At 34.5% G+C, this 19602-nt stretch overlaps 1 protein-coding gene across 1 annotated transcript in view; it reads left to right on the top strand.

Moving 5' to 3' along the window:
• Positions 1-19602, top strand: part of LOC127878514 (deleted in malignant brain tumors 1 protein-like) — a 68145-nt gene that overhangs the window by 33529 nt on the left and 15014 nt on the right. Inside the window, exons 23-38 of the mRNA XM_052425046.1 lie at positions 3471-3623; positions 3933-4094; positions 5198-5539; positions 5984-6274; positions 7274-7378; positions 9028-9246; positions 10349-10489; positions 11076-11258; positions 11541-11864; positions 13009-13154; positions 14116-14302; positions 14933-15051; positions 15984-16200; positions 16514-16870; positions 18492-18677; positions 19286-19414. Coding sequence (XP_052281006.1) covers positions 3471-3623; positions 3933-4094; positions 5198-5539; positions 5984-6274; positions 7274-7378; positions 9028-9246; positions 10349-10489; positions 11076-11258; positions 11541-11864; positions 13009-13154; positions 14116-14302; positions 14933-15051; positions 15984-16200; positions 16514-16870; positions 18492-18677; positions 19286-19414 — 3261 coding nt within the window. The remainder of the gene's footprint in view (positions 1-3470; positions 3624-3932; positions 4095-5197; positions 5540-5983; positions 6275-7273; positions 7379-9027; positions 9247-10348; positions 10490-11075; positions 11259-11540; positions 11865-13008; positions 13155-14115; positions 14303-14932; positions 15052-15983; positions 16201-16513; positions 16871-18491; positions 18678-19285; positions 19415-19602) is intronic.

Raw genomic sequence — 19602 nt, 5'->3', positions numbered from 1 at the left:
ACAACATTTGATAAGAATAATCTTAAAAGGACATATCTAAGAGTACCAAGAGCAAAAGTTCCTTGGAGATTTGTGGATTTAACATTCATAGAAACTTGATTAATATGGTTTATTAAACTAATAAAATAGTTATGTATATTATAGTAGTGTAAAGGTTACAGGAAACCATAAAATGATGAAGAAAAACAAATCTTGCTATTAATGACAGTCACTATTGGCATACCCATTATTGTTATAATTACACGATAATTTAAAAATGCAAATTGCGAAAAAAGCTAAATAATAGTAATTCAAATAAGTATTGACATTTTGTACCACGATCACATAAGTGATCATCACATTAACTCATAGTCATGAGTAAAGTAAATATTATCCATTCTCAAAATACTATAAAATCCTCCTTATCATTATCAACAGCAACTTAACAATGCGTTATCTTATAAAAATAACACACAGATAAACTAGGAGTGGATGGTTGTATTTGAACATTAATATATGTCTAGCAACAACAATCTAACAAATGAAAAAAATCAACAACAGAAGCAACAACACTGGTTATTGTTGAGATCGACATGGCAGTGTAACATACTTATTTTCAAAGTTCTTGTTTCTATTTTGGTATTCCAATGACAGGACAGGATGTTAGTGGTATATGTACATACAATTGATGTTTAAATGATTATGGGAGTTGCATGTCTTTAATGGATTTAGCATGTGTCTGCGTAAAAACTGGTTTACACTGTGTGAAATATGGTGACACATATTAGTTCTAGAAGAACGTTGCTAGATATATATTGCTGATGCTCATCATTCTTTGAAAGTAGCATATTTTAATAGCTTGGCGATGACAAGTCAGTAAAATTATTCACTTTCTGGTATCACTGGTTTTATATCAGACATTGATATTTTTTAAGAACTTTTTTACTTGAATTATCAGATATATGAAGTGCCAAAATGTATGTTCCTCCATGTGTCTGCCATTTCCTATGGTAGTGGAAAATATAAAGTTTAATAGCTGCACACTGCTGTAAATGCATTTTGAAGCTATTACTAGTTCTCTAATTTTCATAACATTTTTTTGTCCATGCATCAGTCTGATTGGGTGAAGACCAGATAGACTTTACCTGATGGTGTGTTGCCTTACCATAATTAGGAAATTTAATTTCCTGTTTGTTTGATGCTTTTGTCTCTAAACAACTGACATTTTCTGCCTGCATGCTTTTATCTTTGAACGCAGTAGTATGCACAGCAAATGATTGTCCAGTAAGCACAGTATTCCTGGCTTAATGCATGTGCATACAATTTTGTTCCAGATTAATGTGTGCAATGCGAACAGGCTAATCAAGGACAACTCTCTCTGCTTAGACTGGATTTTAATTTAGAAGATACTTAATAATTAAAGCAGATATTGTAGTCCCAGGTTAGCTCGTGCGGACTAAATAGGTCAACCTGCAACAACACTTAATTAGCATGCATAAAGCCTATTTTTCCCAGAGCGCAGCTGAAATGAACACATGTGATGCCAAATTTGAGTTGATTTCATCCACTGATCACATTTGTTCATATAAATAGATACAGACTTGTGATTGTTATTATTCAAAAATAATTATGTCAGAAACAATGTTGTACACTTGGAGACTTTTCTAACGCAACACTTTTCAAACTTTAATATCTCAGTTATGATCTAAGATTATGATTTAAAATTGAACATGTTATCATTTGACTACATAATATTGTGGGCAAGCTCACCATAAAATTATTCATCTGTTACGTTCTGACGCTTTCACGTCGGGGTTTGTATGCTTTCATATTTTTGTACGTTGAAATGTTGAAACACAGAGTTATTTTTAATTAATTTCAATTTCATCATTTAAGGTGGGTTCTTACACTAGGAAAACATAAATTTATTAAAAAAGTATGGCTCATATGAATATTCAGAAACACAACGGTACATTAATTTGGCAAAAGTCTCCAAGTGTTGTACAGATGGACTGTACGCTCAGCTTTGTGATACATTATTTAATCAATAAATCAATCAATAAAAAGAGGATTTTCAAATTTGAAGCAACCATGTTCAACAGTGTGGGATCAATCATTTTTACAAGTGTGTATCATAAATGTATGCTGTATAAGCCTTGATGCATTTGGCAATGAAACAAGTGGCTTTGCATATTGATTATTACATAAGTACACACACATTTTATTTGAATACTAATCTCTATTTCATATTCACCTTGGTATTTTCCGTCTTATATGTTTTAAAATTTTAATTGCTATTGAAATAAAATGTTTGTTTTCATATTAATGATGCATGATTATATTAACATGTAAAATGCAACATCTAACATTAGTTCGTATAGTTTTTGATCCTCATTTTCTGCAAAACTATTAAGATTGCTTTCCTGAGCAACTATGGCTGCATTGTTGCATATTTTATCCTACCATCACGCCAGCATTAAGAAAATAGAACACTCAATCTGATAATATTAGGCCTACTTCAAACTTGTTGAACACAGCAAGTCCTACCTAGTATAGCGACAGTGTTTTATTTATTTTCATGGTGTCATTTTTATGTTTGAGTGTCATTGTCCTTCATTTTCTTTTGTTTACTTTTGAAATGAAGTAAAAACATTCGAAATTGATAAGATAATAGAATACCAGAGAATACAGATAAGATTCCATGCACAGCATGCAAACAGGAAACACTGGCCAATGTTCGCGGTATGCAGTATTAACTAGAATTTTCTACATACATAGTCATTGAGTACACAGAATTTCCTTTTACCTTCTATAAACATAAAATTTACTTTGATCCAATTGTTGATAAGATAAATAATTGTACTCACGGCATTCACCTATTTGGCAAAATAAATATCCAGTGTTTGTGTTTTTTTCCTTTAGACAAAAGCTTTTTTCAAAAATCCTAAACATGTCTTATGTAAAAAAACAAAATGAGTTAAATCATAAAATCGCAGCTTTGTTAGACAAACAATTAAATTATGTTTATTTCTGACAATTTAAGTCATTAGTTGGAAAGGAAAGCATTCATGGATGCATTATATTTTGAAATATAATTACCATTCTGAATGAGGCATTCATGTTTGTAGCAAATGTTGAAGGTTGCATCTGGAACTTCTGTATCTGATTCAGAAATGTTAACCCTTTGCATGCTGGGAAATTTGTCGTCTGCTAAAATGGTGTCTGCTGAATTTCTAAAATTAGCATTTTGTTAGATTTTGTTTCAAAGAATACTATCAGAATAGCAAACAGTTTGGATCCTAATTAGATACCACGTTCTGTGGCGTCTCATCTGGATCCAAACTGTTTGCAAATGCCTTCAAAATTTGGTTCCAGCACTGAAAGAGTTAAGCAGATGCAACAGTGTCAGGCGCAACCTTCACAATGCAGTGTAAAAATATACAAGTTACTTAAAACATAATATTTAATATCTGTCTTCTGTTGCATTTAAGTGCGACTGTTGGGGACCAGTGACTTGAACTATGGAATTCTAGAGCTGTATATTAATGGTCAATGGAAGGCTGTATGTGATGCGGATTTCACTGAGTCTACAGCGCGTGTTGCATGTCGACAGCTCGGATACAAGGATGGGCGCTTCCAACCAGGTACCTTTGAACTCGTGTTTTATGTAGTGCTTTGAAGCTTATCTATTTTGTTTGATGTTCTTCTTTTTTAACAGTCTGGTAAAATATATTTATTCTTTAAAAACTGTGAAAATATTTTTTTTAACTGTATTCTTATATGTATTCATAGTTTTCTTATTCTATATTTGCATTTAAAATGATTCGTATGTTTTTTCCAACTTTTTCAGATTTTTTTCTTCATAAATTAAAAAAAAAATTTGGAAGACTTTTAAAATAAAAATCCAAAGATTAAAAAAAATTGTTAAGATTTGATACTATTTCTGTACCCAGGTTCGGTCCTTGGTCCCAATGAGAGCGATGGGATCTACATTACTGACTTGAGATGTAACGGCGATGAGGCATCCCTAGACCAGTGCAAGTATCTAATCGGAGAGTGTCATACTAGCAACTACGTCACCATCTACTGTAACGAGTCCATCATTGAAGAGAAAAGTATGAACACGCGTTTGAAATTGTTTTTTAACTCACATATGGGCCGTGATTTGTGAGTAGGGGGTTTAATGCATATGCCTAAAGTATTGTCCCAGATTAGCCTGTGCTAATCTGGGACAACACTTTCTAAGCAAAAATCAAGTTTAGGGGGAAAGTGTTGTCCTGGATTAGCCTTGACTGCACAGGCTTATTTGGGACAACACTTTACACACATGGATTAAACACCCTTTTCACAGAGCACGGCTCATATATGGGCGACTTCACGTGACAAAGATTTTTTTTGTAGATTCTGAACTGTATGAATATCTGTTAAGAGCTTTTCTTGGTATCATTTATTAAAAACATATATTTAATTAAACAAATAATTTGCATCAATTAATGCATGTACAAAAATATAAAATGTGTGTGTCAGTCTATAAAGTGCATAGCTCCTGTAAAGATTGCACTAGCAAACATCTGATGAAACTATAGTTACGCAGTGTTAGGAGAACATGAGCATATTTTAAGGTCGGTCAGCTTCTATATTTTGTTAGAGTGTTATTTCCCTTTGGTTCATAGAACAACATTTTCTGAGAAATTTTCATTTTAGTTATATCTTATAAACAAGCTTGATTATCTACTGACTGCAGTCTGCTTATAGGCTGAATATACGTCACTTATGGGGTTTCAGTGATGTGAAAATTCTCTTTAACTAATACACATATGCAATTACATTCTTAATGTGACTTTCCTCTGTAATGAAAGGATCTTGCACATACTGTCGAACTGTTTCTGCTTGTGGATATCTTTCAGGGAGTAATTATTCCATTTTCTTGTTCCCATGCTTACGATCAATTGACAACAGGCATTATTTGAGGTTATCAACCAGCATTACTTATATAATTCTTGTGAGTGTATGACAGGTTGCTTACAATATTCATGAATGAGTTCCTAACCTTTCAGTCAAATGAACAGTTTTCATAATTAACCATGTATTTAAGACGCGTTCTGGAAAAACGGGGTGTAATGCATTCGGACAAAGTGTCATCTCAGGTTCTGGAGTGACACTTTAAGCACATTCACAAAGCCCGGTTTTCCCACAGTGAGGATCATTTCATTTCCAGGCACATTTGATATACGTATATCCTCCGGTCTGTACTATGGGTCACTAGAGGTCAACAAGTATGGCTTCTGGGAGCCGATATGCCCGCATGGCTGGTCTAACATCACAGCGCGGGCCGCCTGCAGGCAGCTCAAGTACATCGGGGGAGTCGCGTACAACGACAGGAGTCGGCAAGAGGCACCAATGGTACTCGGAAACTTTAAATGCAGCGGGGATGAGAACTCTGCTCATAATCTCAGTGATTGCTCGTACAGCAAGTTCAATGAGAATATCGGCTGCCGATACTCTATTCAGAATAGCTTCTTGAGGCCCACTGCAGGCGTCCTGTGTACTAACCATGCAGGTATCCATCAAAATAACAATCCAAATGATATTGCTGTTGGATCTGTTTTTTTTATAGATATAATTCTATTGTTAAGTTGTGCTTCTGCTTTTCATAAGAAAATAAGAAAAAAACAGCCATATACTACCTCGTTGCATTCAAATATAGTTTGGTTTGGTGCAATTGTTACTAATAAAGGTGAATTTAGTTAAGTCAAGATGATTGACTAGGTATTTTTTTCATTAACCCTTTCCCACCGAAAATCAAAGTGAAAACGGCTATATGCAATCAGCATTAAACCTGAACAGCCTGCGAGTGACTAAGGAGTTAGAAATGAAGCTTTTAAAAATTGAATTTATTAAAAAAGGTCTTGCATTTAATGTGATTTTCTAAGGGACTAAAATGAATCAACATGCGTATCTGAGTGATTTAAGGGTGAATATTGACCAATTGTAAACATTTCAGGGGGATTTCAATTCCGTCAGGATGAAGAGGGCCGTGTTCAGATCATGTTTAATGGATTGTGGGGGCGGGTCTGCAACAGCAGGTGGAGTAACAAGGAGGCGGGCGTGTTCTGTCGTCAGCAAGGTTACATCCATGGCATCACCAAGACTTTCAGTTCCCGTAATAGTGGTCGTGTCTGGATGAACTACATCGCCTGCACTGGGAATGAAAATACCATACTGGAGTGTACCTATACGTGGACGCCTGGTTACTCAAATTGCAAAGACGCTGGTGTAACTTGTCTGAAATCAGGTAGGCTGGTTGAATAATGATGTATCCGATTTCTTAAAAGAAGTTGCTATGGGATGTTTTGTGTTTGTAGTTTTTTAATCCTTTTTTATGTTTAGCATATTGGATAACTTTGAAAGCTGTCATTTAATTGTACACTTATATTTAATTGTATGCTGTGTTTTGCCTTGAATGATAAAAAGTAATTATGATGATATGCCATACATTAGATGTGAACAAAATCCTTTTGTTTATTTTAGTATTCAAGTTCATTGAATGACACTGAATTTTGAATTGCTTATTATTGCTCACTGTTATTATAACTAGGTGATATAAGTTATAGCTTTGTACGAAAATCTCAAGACCCATGCCTATAATGTTAACATAAAATTTGTTAACATATACAATCATGATATATATTAAAATTTTTAACACTGCCATTATTTCTACTCTAAGTCTATATGCAAAGAACTCATTTGTTCATGGTTAAAGAACCCCATAAGACCTTAAAATAATTCCAGATTATTATAAGTACATCACAGTTGAAAAAAATCTATTTTGTTAAATCATGAACATTGAAAAATTGAAAACGTTTGCACATAATCTTGTAACTGGCTTAATAAACAACTCTTTGTCAATTAGATAAAGGGGTATTAATCCATTTGACTAATGTTTAAGGTTCAATATCACATTAAATCTCCAAATCAAGTTTGATTGAGCGATAAACAACAATAAATAAACCATGTTCTGGGACTTAATTTATGTGTGTTAAGACAGTGTTTACCCATATTAGCCTGTGCAGTATGCACAGGCTAATTAAGGACACATTTTTATGCTTGTATTGTATTTTTTGTATAAAGGAAATCTCATTTTAGCAAAAAATCCAGATAAGGCAGAAAGTGTTGTCCCTGATTAGCCTTTGCAGACTGCACATGCTAATCTGAGTAAAACTATACGCACATGCATTAAGCCCTTTTCCCCGAAGTGATGCCTAAATAAAGTATGATTTTCTTCCCGCTGTAGTGATGCTGACTAGGGGAGACTACAAGTCCCACGGTGCTGTAGAGGTGAACATCAACAACCACTGGGGCCTCGTGTGCAACAAGGACTGGGACCAGAAAGACGTCGGTGAGTGCAACCTTGTCAGTCTGTATAAAAAAATGTCAGTGAGTAAACCTTTGTCAGTCTGTAATCACCTAACCCTTTCCCGCTTAGAGACAAAGTGAAAAATGGCTATGTGCAAACAGCATAAAACCAGAACAGCCTGCACGTAACTCGCAGTCTGTTCAGGTTTTATGCTGTTTGTTGATCATCAGTGTCTAAGGGTTGGAAAGGAAATCTTTAAAACTTGAATCTCTGAAAAAAGTTCTATAATTAAATTTAACTTTCTAAGGGACTACAAATGCGTTGAAATACGTATCTTAGTGGGAAAGGGATAACCAGAAAATTATTTACATGAGCTAAGTAAGCAGAGCGTTGTGGTAAAAACTTGACGATGTGAGTTTTATTTCCAGCCTTATACCACAAACCTTTTGTGTTTGATTGGTTAGGCAATTATTTTTGTAGGCCGTTTTCCCCTCAGTCAGATTCAATTTGGGCTGTTGTCAGTTACTGGCATTAATATGTTTATTAAGTATTGGTAGATTATGTTTGCAGTCTGAAAATGCAACTTACTAGTTTATATTGTTGCGGCAGCAGTAACTGTGGTTTTTCTCCTTTGAAAAAAAGGTGTAACGGTATTCAGGCTGTGTGTAGACTTCAATCATAATGAAATTTTCGAGAGGTTTTAGTAGGCATTCGGGAAAGTATGTTTGATTTTCGGCTTGATTGCTTTTAGTTTATTTTTATGTTTTGCCCTTTAACAAATAGTTTAAGAAGAACTTGTGTTACCACCAGGGAGACTTATGCCTTGTCAAAAACACATATGACAGAGATATTTGATGTTTATTACGGTTACCAACATAAACACATCGGACAGGGATCTTTGATGTTTAGTATGCACTCCAACATAAACACATCGGGCAGAGATCTTTGATGTTTATTATGCTCTCAAACATAATCACATTAGACAGAGATTTTTTATGTTTATTATGCTCTCCAACATGATCACATCTGACAGAGATCATTGATGTTTATTATGCTCTCCAGCATAAACACATCAGACAGAGATCTTTGATGTTGATTATGCTCTCCAACATAAACACATATTGACAGAGATCTTTGATGTTTATTTTGCTCTCCAAAATAAACACATCGGACAGAGATCTTTGATGTTTATTACGCTCTCCAACATAAACACATCGGACAGAGATCATTAATGTTTATTTTGCTCTCTAACATAAACACATCGGACAGAGATCTTTGATGTTTATTATGCTCTCTAACATAACCACATCGGTCAGAGATATTTGATGTTTATTATGCTCTCCAACATAAACACATCAGACAGAGATCTTTGATGTTTATTATGGTTACCAACATAAACACATCGGACAGAGATCTTTGATGTTTGTTATGCTCTCTTACATAAACACATTGGGCAGAGATCTGTGATGTTTATTATGCTATCTAAGGCATTCCTTTATAACAGAGTGTTCTGCACAATAAAATTTACTGTTTAAATCAGTATTTATTATTCTATATTTCTGGAGATAAAATAATATTCGATATCATTACTTCGTTCCAATCAGACAACAAATGAGGTTTAATTAAGAACGTTTTCCATAAAGAATAGTGTATTTCACTTTTTATAAAACTCATATGTATCATTACGACAGATGTTGTGTGCAGACAGCTTGGTTTTGAGACTGGATTGCCCATACACAATGCCCCGTATGGCTACATAAATTCCCCTGGGACCATGGCAGCGGTTCAGTGCAATGGCAACGAGAAAAAGATTACTGACTGCCCACACAATACTCCGTATGTCTCTATGTGCTCCATGGATTATGCAGCCGCAGCCTGTTTCAATCGCTCCACTTTGGAAAAATACAGTGGTGTGTACCATCATAATCACAGTTTATGCATTTTTGACATATTAAAGGGATCTTTTCACGCTTTGGTAAATTGACAAAATTGAAAAAAGTTGTTTCAGATTCGCAAATTTTCGTTTTAGTTATGATATGTGTGAGGAAACAGTAATACTGAACATTTACCATGGTCTAATATAGCCATTATATGCATCTTTTGACGATTTTAAAACCTAAAAATTATTATAAAGCGTTGCAACGCGAAACGATTGAATAATTTGGAGAGTTCTGTTTTTGTCGTTAAATTTTGTGAAACTACGAAGATTGCTTATATAAGGTATAAAATACGTCACATATGTGTACTCGGCGGAATAGCTCAGTAGGCTAAAGCGTTTTTACTTCAGGACTCTGGCAGGACTCCAGGGGTCACTGGTTCGAAACCTGCTCCGGGCATTGTTCTTTTCCTTTTTTTAATTTTATTCTTGATTTTTTACTGAAGCTTTTACTATCCAATGTTTACATTTATCAATATAAAGCATTTAATGAATAAGTTAAAAAATGCCAAAATCTGTGAAAAGGCCCCTTTAACAGTTGAACGGAAAAAGACACGATTTTACATTTTAATAAGTACTAGGGTTTCTTAAATTTTACAAAGCTAAAACAAGATATCTTTACATATGAGCCGTGCTCTGTGAAAAGGGGGTTGAATGAATGTGCTTAAAGTGTCGTCCCAGATTAGCCAGGAGCCCCAATTTCGGCCTAAACTGGATTTTTGCTAAGAAGAGACTTTCTGTAAACAGAAAATGCCATAAAAGCAGAAAGTACCATCCCAGATTAGCCTGTACAGACTGCAAGGCTAATCTGGGACGACACTTTACATACATGCATTGAACCCCTTTTGATAGAGCATGGCCCAGATTTAATAAATATTTGAGAAAGTGTCCTTAAGTGTCCTTGACCATGTTTGACCACATTCTTTTAGACTTTCAGGAAGCTTAGGCATAATTATTTGACAGACATAACTTGAAAAAAGATTTGTCTACTGTCAGCAATGTTTTACAGACTTAATCTTAAGTAAATCAAAAATATGATTGCCATTAATATTATGCTTATAAATGCTCCACTCTAGTGCCCTCCTTCTCCATCGCTGGTAACCGGTCCTTAGGTGTTGTTGAGGTATCCTACCTGAACATCACGGGGCGTGTCTGCTCTGACGACTGGGGCGACATAGATGCCACAGTCCTCTGCAAGCAGTTAGGATTCTACTATGGTAGCATTTTAGACTGTGTTTTTTATTATGCAGTTTAAGGATAACTTTCCATTGACCATGGCTGTGAAATAGAGTTAGTTTATAAAAAAATACATGGTAACGGTAATCTGATTTAATGGTTAAAAAACTATTACAAAGCACATATTTATAGGTTAAAGATGTTTCACTGTACATTACAAACTATATTTGGACGAGCACTGTCAGTTTGAAGTCATATTGGACGAGCTGTTAGGCGCGTCCAATATGACTTCAAACTGTGTGCGAGTCCAAATTTATCACGTATTGTACAGTTTAAACATGTAATAAGCTTTTTATTCTATATCCCTTTCCTAAGCTCTTAGTTTGATATTAATTCTAATTTTAATTTTAAAATGCTTTAATTGCATCTATGCTATTTTCTACACAAGCGACCGTGTGAATCAATTAATGCAAATTCGGATACTTTTTCTTGGTAACGGCTTTTATGATTATAAAACAATTGCTTAGTGCACGTCTACTTAACTGTACGTAATACACATTAATTTGCTGCACACAACTGATACCCACGGCTGCACTTCACTGATTCACACATTCCCTTCCACTCCAGGTCAGGCCTACAGCCACTACAAATGGAGCACAGGTAGGGGAGAAAACGCCCCATTCTGGACATCACAGGTCAATTGTTCCGGAAAGGAGACATCCTTTGACCTTTGTCCGATGGTCAAGTACGGTCAAGTGAAGGACTGTCTCAGTCGTCATTATGCTGGCGTCTTGTGCTACCAGAAATATGGTTTGTTATTCTTAATGCTTTTTTAATGATATTGTGGTACAATCTTTGCATGAGGTTTGTAAGGTTGTTTCTCAACATTTTTATGTCAGTATAGGAAGAGTGTCTGGCAATCATTGACTTTTCAAAATAAGAATTCAATACTTGTCTCATGATTAATGTGTGTTTTCTATGTTAGTGTTACCTCAAAAGAATCTTAAACTTTTCTCTCCTTTTTCATAGAATATTTTCTATTTTATGCAATTTGTTTTGTATATGATGAGAAAATATTTCAATATATTTCAGGTGTTGACATCCGTATAATGGGTGGCGGAAATGAGTATGGGCGTGTTGAGATATCTGTGGATGGGGTCTGGGGAACAGTATGCAATCGATACTGGGACTTTAATGATGCCAAGGTCCTGTGTCGCTCCCTTGGCTACAAAACCGGGTACCCGCTTTATACAGGAAAGTTTGGCACACCTCCTGATAAGATTTATGCGGCTAACTTGCACTGTAATGGTTCGGAAGATTCGCTACGTAAATGTTTACACGAGGGATTTGAACCTTCCCCCACCGATTCTAACTGTGATCACTCGAAGGATGCGGCAGTGTATTGCTACAATTCAGGTGAGAAAGAGTTACACTGTCAGCAAACTTGGTGATACTTTTCGGACAGTCAGGCAAACATAATTACATTTTCAGAACATTTGCTCACATAAAGACAAAACCCAATTGTAAATGTTAAATGAATAGTTAATTACATATAACGGTACTTTGGTGTTTCAATTAAACTTAACAAATACTTTAAAATGCGGCTCAATGTGTAAATATTAATGGTATGTGTGCCACATAACCTAATGAGGCATTCCAACATCAATATATTGTTATACACTAACAGCACTATAACCAAATGGCAACCCTTATAGCTATGATCCATACAACAGAATTGGAATGACTTTGGCATTAGTTTTTTATAGGCATGAAATAATATAGAGACGCAAGCATTGACACACCTACATGGTTTGCATCAGAGCCATTTTATAAATTGTTAAAGTACACCAGAAATTAACCTTGACATTAAATACACACAGTCTAGAAAATAGTGTGTAATGATATGAACAGTTTTCATTTAAAGGGCAGTTACCAGAATGGAGAAAGAGGGCACTTTAATGCAACATTACATGTCATTGATGAGAATCAGAGCTTTTTAAATACTACAATTTTTGTTTTATTCAAATTATATATTAGGGTTAACTTCTTAAATTTAGATAACACGATACTATCTAGAACATAACTAAAGTAATGCTGATTTTGGCCAGAATTTCCAATATTGTCTGCATATAGTATTCTAAATAATTCCTCATAGTCTGGACGAAATTGCAAACTTTTATGTAATCATGCAAATCATCTATTTATTCATAAAATATAATAGGACTAAGACGCCTTGTTCTAATCCCATATGAAAAGTATACATAATAATATCACGTAAAGCATTATTTAACATTACCGTATGCACCTCACATGCATTGAGCCTTATTGTCTTAGAGACCAGCTCACTAGTGGTTATGTATTGCAGTAAAGCTCGGTTCTGCTCATTAGTGGTTATGTATTGCAGTAAAGCTCGGTTCTGCTTACTAGTGGTTATGTATTGCAGTAAAGCTCGGTTCTGCTCACTAGTGGTTTTGTATTGCAGTAAAGCTCGGTTCTGCTCACTAGTGGTTATGTATTGCAGTAAAGCTGGGTTCTGCTCACTAGTGGTTATGTATTGCAGAAAACCTTGGTTCTGGTGTTGGCAAGCACATCACCAATGGACCTGTTCTCTACTTTGACTCTACAAGAAATGTGTGGGAGGCAGTGCGTGATAAAGGATTCAATGACAATAGTGCCACGCTGGTCTGCAAAGAACTGGGCTTTGATGTAAGTTCAGGGCATTTGTATGCCTAATATGACAGTAGTAAAATACGGGGATCATTTCAAAGCACAATTCTATTCAACATGTGTTAATTGACTTAAGTGCTGTATTGTGTTTTCTTCCATCCACCCAATCATGATGTCTGGCCTTATCTACAGCCACTGAAATAACAACAGATATTGCAAGATTCATATTAAGATATTTTAGTCAATATTTGGGAAAAAAATTAAGTACTAGTTTTATTTTTTTAAATGCACATACATTTGAAAATGATTAATATTATTAAAGTGCAATATCGTTTTAAAAGTACTTTAATATTCAAGTTTGAGTGAAATATGACATTTTCTATATTTTATCTGTGTATTGGAAAAGTACTGATTTCAATAAAAGCTTATGGTATTTGTATCAGGTCATGATTATGCATGTTATAATTTGCATACTAATTTGGTTCATTTGTAAATATGAAAACCCAGGTCATGTGGGTAGATTATCCTTACAGACTGATGTGAAATCATTGTATGGCATTAACTTAGTTGTAATTGTATGGCATTAACTACCTTTTATTACATCATTCTTAACTTGGAACAATTGTAGTATAATAACATAAAAACAATGTTTCTAGCTTGCATATACGCATTCTCTGAAGTATTATTTCTAAGGCCAACTGTTTATTTCTTACGAAAGACTTGTTTTCTGTATTCTCAGGTGAAGTTCTTATTTTCTATGTAAGTCTTAAGTTTTTGAAAGTTTTTGTTTAAAATGTAAGTCAATGTAACTCTTTCTTTTTGTAAAGTCTTATTTTCTAAAAAATCTTATTTTCTATAAAGTCTTATTTTCTATAAAATCTTATTTTTTATAGAAGTCTTTTTTCATAAAATTCTCATTTCATTTTTTCTAAGTCAATGAATCGTTGGGAAAATAAGGAAATCTTACATAAGACCCCACAATGGCATCATGTCATTATAGACAGGGCGTGCAATCCTGAGCTCTGCCTTTGGCACGATACACGAAGAAATCTTTGACAACAACACGATATCATGCTCGGAAGACGCCACCTCTTTAGACCAGTGTCTCATGGCCGGGCAGTGTATTCAGTCGGATTCCTATGCCTCCGTGGCCTGCTACATGAACTCTGACCTGCCTCTTACTGAGGGTTGGTACATTTGTACTGATTTAGGAAATGATGCGTATTTGAATTTTCCCGATGTTGTTAAAGTAATTTTTATAAAACCATTGTTTTAATATGGTTTAATGTTTGGAAATTCAAATTGATGTATTTAAATGAAATATTTCGTATATTAATAATTTTTGTTTTGAACAGTTCATTTGACCAATGTCAGTCAGTACAAATAAATATTGTCAGCTCAAGACTCAAGTGTTGGGCTAAAGTCCTGTGGTCATTATTGTGAGACTATATGGATGTTTAACTGTAAAGACTTTAAAGAGAATTTAAAGAGACACTGTATATAAAAATGTTGTTAATTTAAATTCATTATCTTAACAAATGCAGTCATTCTTCTGGACATAATGGTAGTTTACCATGTACAGCTGAGGCTATCTTGTTGGAATTAGCATGTTAAATATCTCAAATTGTAAAATAAGCAAATATTTCAACCAAATACATACCATATTTAAATAACACATACATAAATTATACATTTATAATATAGATTGCATATACACATGTAAATAACTTACACAATACGCATAATTATATTATGAGAATAAATAAAAGGATCCCAAAATCATATTTAAATAGCATATTTCACTTGTTTTTTCAAAGACTACAGCTACTCGATTGAGAAAGGTTCTGCTGGGGACTATTCTGGTGTGGTTTCCGTGCGTCACTACGGACTGTTTGGAAAGATCTGCTCAGAGGGATGGGATGATATTGACGCATCGGTAATCATATCTGTTGCATATGTTACCATTCTTAATGATATTTGTTGCATATGGTACCATTGGTAATGATATTTGTTGCATATGTTGCCATTGGTAATGATATTTGTTGCATATTTTGGTTTATGCTACAAGTGGGAATGATATTGTTGCATATGATACGATTTATACCAATACGAGCTTTTCCATGACAAAAGCTGTCTTAATAATTATTGTTTATTTAGTTATTTATACATTTTATTTGCCCCCCCCCCCCCAAACCAAAAATAAAAATAAATAAAATAATTAATTAAAATTAAAGGCAAAACAAAAAAGTTGTTTGTTTCTAATAATATCTCAGAAATAATGGATTAGGTAGGTGAGCCTAAACTTTTTGTACAATACTCAAGGTACTGCGCTTGAATTAGGATGTTCAATGATCTTCAAAATTGCTTAGCAACACATGTTTGTTTACAAGTTAAAGTGAATGTAGCATTGCATAAAATTATAATTAATGGTAGCAAAATATTATCGAAATATAAACCTGGACTTCTAAAATAAAGTTTAGGGTTAAGACCAATAAATAACGTTTGGCAGAGTTCATACAAAACTAGCAACTTATTATGTTGGGCATAAATACTGGTTAGGTTGTCAATACAGCCTATGGTGTTGTTTTTGCTTCATTTTTTTGGAATGATTAAGGTCATAAATCTTTTTCTGCAACACATTCTTATAGCAGCATAATCTACAACTATTTTACTTTCAATACGTGTTGGTTATCATGGTGAGTTTCAACCAATAATTTTAACGTCTGATTAAAAAGATAAGGAATCTGATTTACAGTCAATGGAAAGAGCTTTCTGTGATCTTTTTTGAAGCTGATATTTTTAACACATACCTACCTAAATACCTCTTATTGAAATAATTGTTTTAGTGTGTACTGGGTATGTTTTCAGGTATTTTGTCGCAATTTGACCTACCAGCATGGTATTGCCTTCCCGCAGGCAGACAATGATTTCTCTCCCTTGATGGGACGTGGTCCGTACTGGATGAGTGATGTCAAATGTACAGGTCACGAACCGTCCCTAAACAACTGCGTATTCAAAGAGCGACTAGACGAGAAAAATTGCTCAAGCCGAATGCATGCAGCTGTCCTATGTTACAATGAGAATGGTGTGGATTTGTAGTTTGTTGATTGTTTGCTTTCAGGTCCTTCATGATTTTAAATCAATGGAGTCCTGTATGAAGATCTTTATTTGTTAGTGTTATTGTGATGGAATTATCATAATGTCTACTCAATTAAGCAAACAGATTTTTTACAGTACACTGGCATTTTACTAAACGTTATTGAAACGCAAGCATAGCAACAATTGTTTAGTATTTTAGAAATAACTATTGCTATGCTGGAGTTCAAACTTATTTCTCATATCTAATGAATCTGCATATGAAAGTTTGGAAATTCAACAATTCTTTTGTGTCTGTACAGGAATTGACTACCGAATAGTAAACGACAAGAATCCAAAGGTCACGTCAGAGGGACGCGTAGAAATATCGATCAACAAAGTTTGGGGAACAGTCTGTGATGCATCCTGGGACGACTATGACGCCAGGGTTTTCTGCCGCCAGCAGAATTTCCATGATGGATACGCCATCAAGGGAGGCTATTTTGGTGAGAGCAAGGTCAGCCCAATCTGGATGAGCCATCTCAAGTGTGCAGGCACTGAAGCAAGTCTCGACAAGTGCCCACACCGTGAGTTCAACAGCGGAATAGTGGACGGGTCGCTGGGATGGTGGAAGTGTAAATCACACAAGGACGATGCTGGAGTGCTGTGTGTTAACGATTGTAAGAGGAAAAAAAATGGTTTCACATATATCGCTTGTATTTTCTTTTTTTTAATTTATTTAAGCAAGTCTCTAGAAAAAACAGGCTTGCGTAAAGTGGCGTCACTGATTTGCCTGTGCAGTCCAGGGATGACACTTTTGATGTTAAAATGGATTTTTGTGTAGAACAGACATCATTTGAACAAAATAATCTATAACAGCAGAAAGTGTTGTCCTAGATGAGTCTGTGGGGACTGCATAGGCTTGTATCTAGGCAGATACTTTACACACATGTTAAAAGCCCAGTTTTCCCAGAGACTGACCCTTTTTTATGATTGTTTATCATTCAAATAATACTTTTTCTTTTATACCTAATGATAAGATATGACATTTCTGCAGTGAAATCACAGCAGTGAAAATAAACAAATTGTTATTTTCGCCGGTGAAAATAACAAATTTTCGGAACTCCTTTTTCTATATTGAGATTATCATAAATAATTATCTATATATTTTCTATGATAATGAGTGAACTAAAATCGACATTCCACCGAATCCAACAAATTATATATATATTATATTATATTTTTATTTTATGCTTTTTCACCGTTTGTCATTGTAAAAGAGTTTACCTGGAGAATTTCGCTGGTATAATGAGGTCATTTCGTCACACTAATGAATTCAATTTGTGTTTTGAAATGTATTGAGACATGCCACGGGAGAAAGGATAACTTTTCAGCAAAAGGGAAACAGCTGTTAATTATTTTCTTGAAAAAGGGGCATAGAAGAAACAGAAAATGTGTTTATGTCAGTGTAAGATCGTTTGTTATTTCACTTGTGATCATAGAAAAATAATATTTCCTATGATCACTCGTAAAATAACAAACAATCTCACACTGACATGGACAAATATCCTCTATTTCACACTTGTGATGAGCAGAAAATAAATTAAATCAGCCAGAGTGGCAAGAGATGATCAGAACAACGATATGATACATGTAAGAAATCATAGAATGAACATTTAATTGGATTCAAATATGTTCTGACAAATATACATGTACTCCTGCAAAAGAAATGAAAATTATATTTCACTGTGTTGCACTATAATGAACATAAACTGTGTTTGGTGTTAACGTCAAACTTGCGCTTGTCTTGTCTGTGATTAGTAAAGTGACTGTCATGTTAGTATATAGCGTATTATATAAGTTGCTTTGTGCATGTATGAAGGACTTTTATGAGATGCCCCTGAGAAAACTATACTATGAAAATTTGAGAACGTCTCTCGCTGTGTTGTCCATAGTCCTGTTTATAATTCTGAAGATAAAACATTAATAGTTGTTGAGTGTTGTTCTTGATGTAAAAATATCTTGATTTGCACTATACAATTTTGATATCTTAAATAAAGAGTTTCTCGGATACCAATAACTTTAAGTATATGTATACCTTAACCTTTTTTATGATTTTTGGAAAACATCCCATTAAAACAAAGTGTTGTCCCTGATGAGCCTTTGCTAACTGCACATGTTAATCTGGAACGACACTTAACTTACATGCATTAAGCCCTGTTTTCCCAGAGCAAGGTTCATATCTATATGAGGTACAATAGATTCACGTCCTACCCACACTACAACTTATTCTTCAACTAGTGAAACTGAGTGGCGAGTACAACTCTTCCATGGGCGCGGTTCTGGTGTACCACAACAATGACTGGTATGCAGTCTGTGATGACAGCTTCAACTCACTTGATGCCCGGGTCGTTTGTCGGTCCCTAGGCTTCATTGATGGGAATGTCAGTCCCGGCTCAGCTTTCGGGAATGTCTCTAGCCCTATTGGTATGCTTTCCTGTAGCTGATGTCTTTTTATATCCAATGCTTTCATCAGTTGTTTTTTTATGTCCCCCACCACTATAGTGGGGGACATATTGTTTTTGCCCTGTCTGTTGGTTTGTTTGTGTGTTTGTTTGCTTTCGCCAACTTTAATAACTTTTGCAATATTGAAGATAGCAACTTGATATTTGGCATGCATGTGTATCTCATGGAACTGCACATTTTGAGTGGTGAAAGGTCAAGGTCATCCTTCAAGGTCAAAGGTCAAATATATAGCTTCAAAGCGGCGCAAAAGGGGACATAGTGTTTCTGACAAACACATATCTTGTTTATTAATTTGGAATTTTAAACTTTTTTTCATTTTTTATTTCTTTTTTTTTGCCAGTGGTATGAAAATACATATTTATTTTCAAAATGCCTGCATCAAACAGACATAAAAATCATTTTATTAAAGATCTATTGTTATTGTAAAAATATCATTTTTGAAGATTCACGTAACATAATAAGCATATTATTTATTGGAAATATAATAATCATTATTGAAAAAGTTTATCTTAAAGAATAAATATTTTTCTAAATATACAACATTTAATGATTCTTATATTTGAAAACAGGCGTGCATTCAGTGCAGTGTAAGGGCGGTGAAAACGTTTTCAAAAAATGTTTCATGGAGTTTAGCAGTTCCTGCCCATCAGGAAAATATGCATCCGTATATTGCAGCCAAGAGAATATCGTTGATAAAGGTAGGCATCTGGATTAACAGACATGGAAGCAAAAAAGATGTTCAAAGGTTCTTATAATAGTAATGTAGCTTTCTAAAAAGAGTGTCTAATGCACATTTCTCGCTTAAAGGCAGAGATTGTTTGTATTTATTTATTGGTGGGAAAGTGGAGAAAAGTATACAGGTACTATTTTCTTTTATATATGTTGT

This window comes from Dreissena polymorpha, chromosome 4 (genome assembly GCF_020536995.1).
Source record: "Dreissena polymorpha isolate Duluth1 chromosome 4, UMN_Dpol_1.0, whole genome shotgun sequence".
Taxonomy (NCBI): Eukaryota; Metazoa; Mollusca; class Bivalvia; order Myida; family Dreissenidae; genus Dreissena; species Dreissena polymorpha.
Note: the sequence above shows the minus strand (reverse complement) of the source record. Positions and strands in the feature narration are given on the sequence as shown.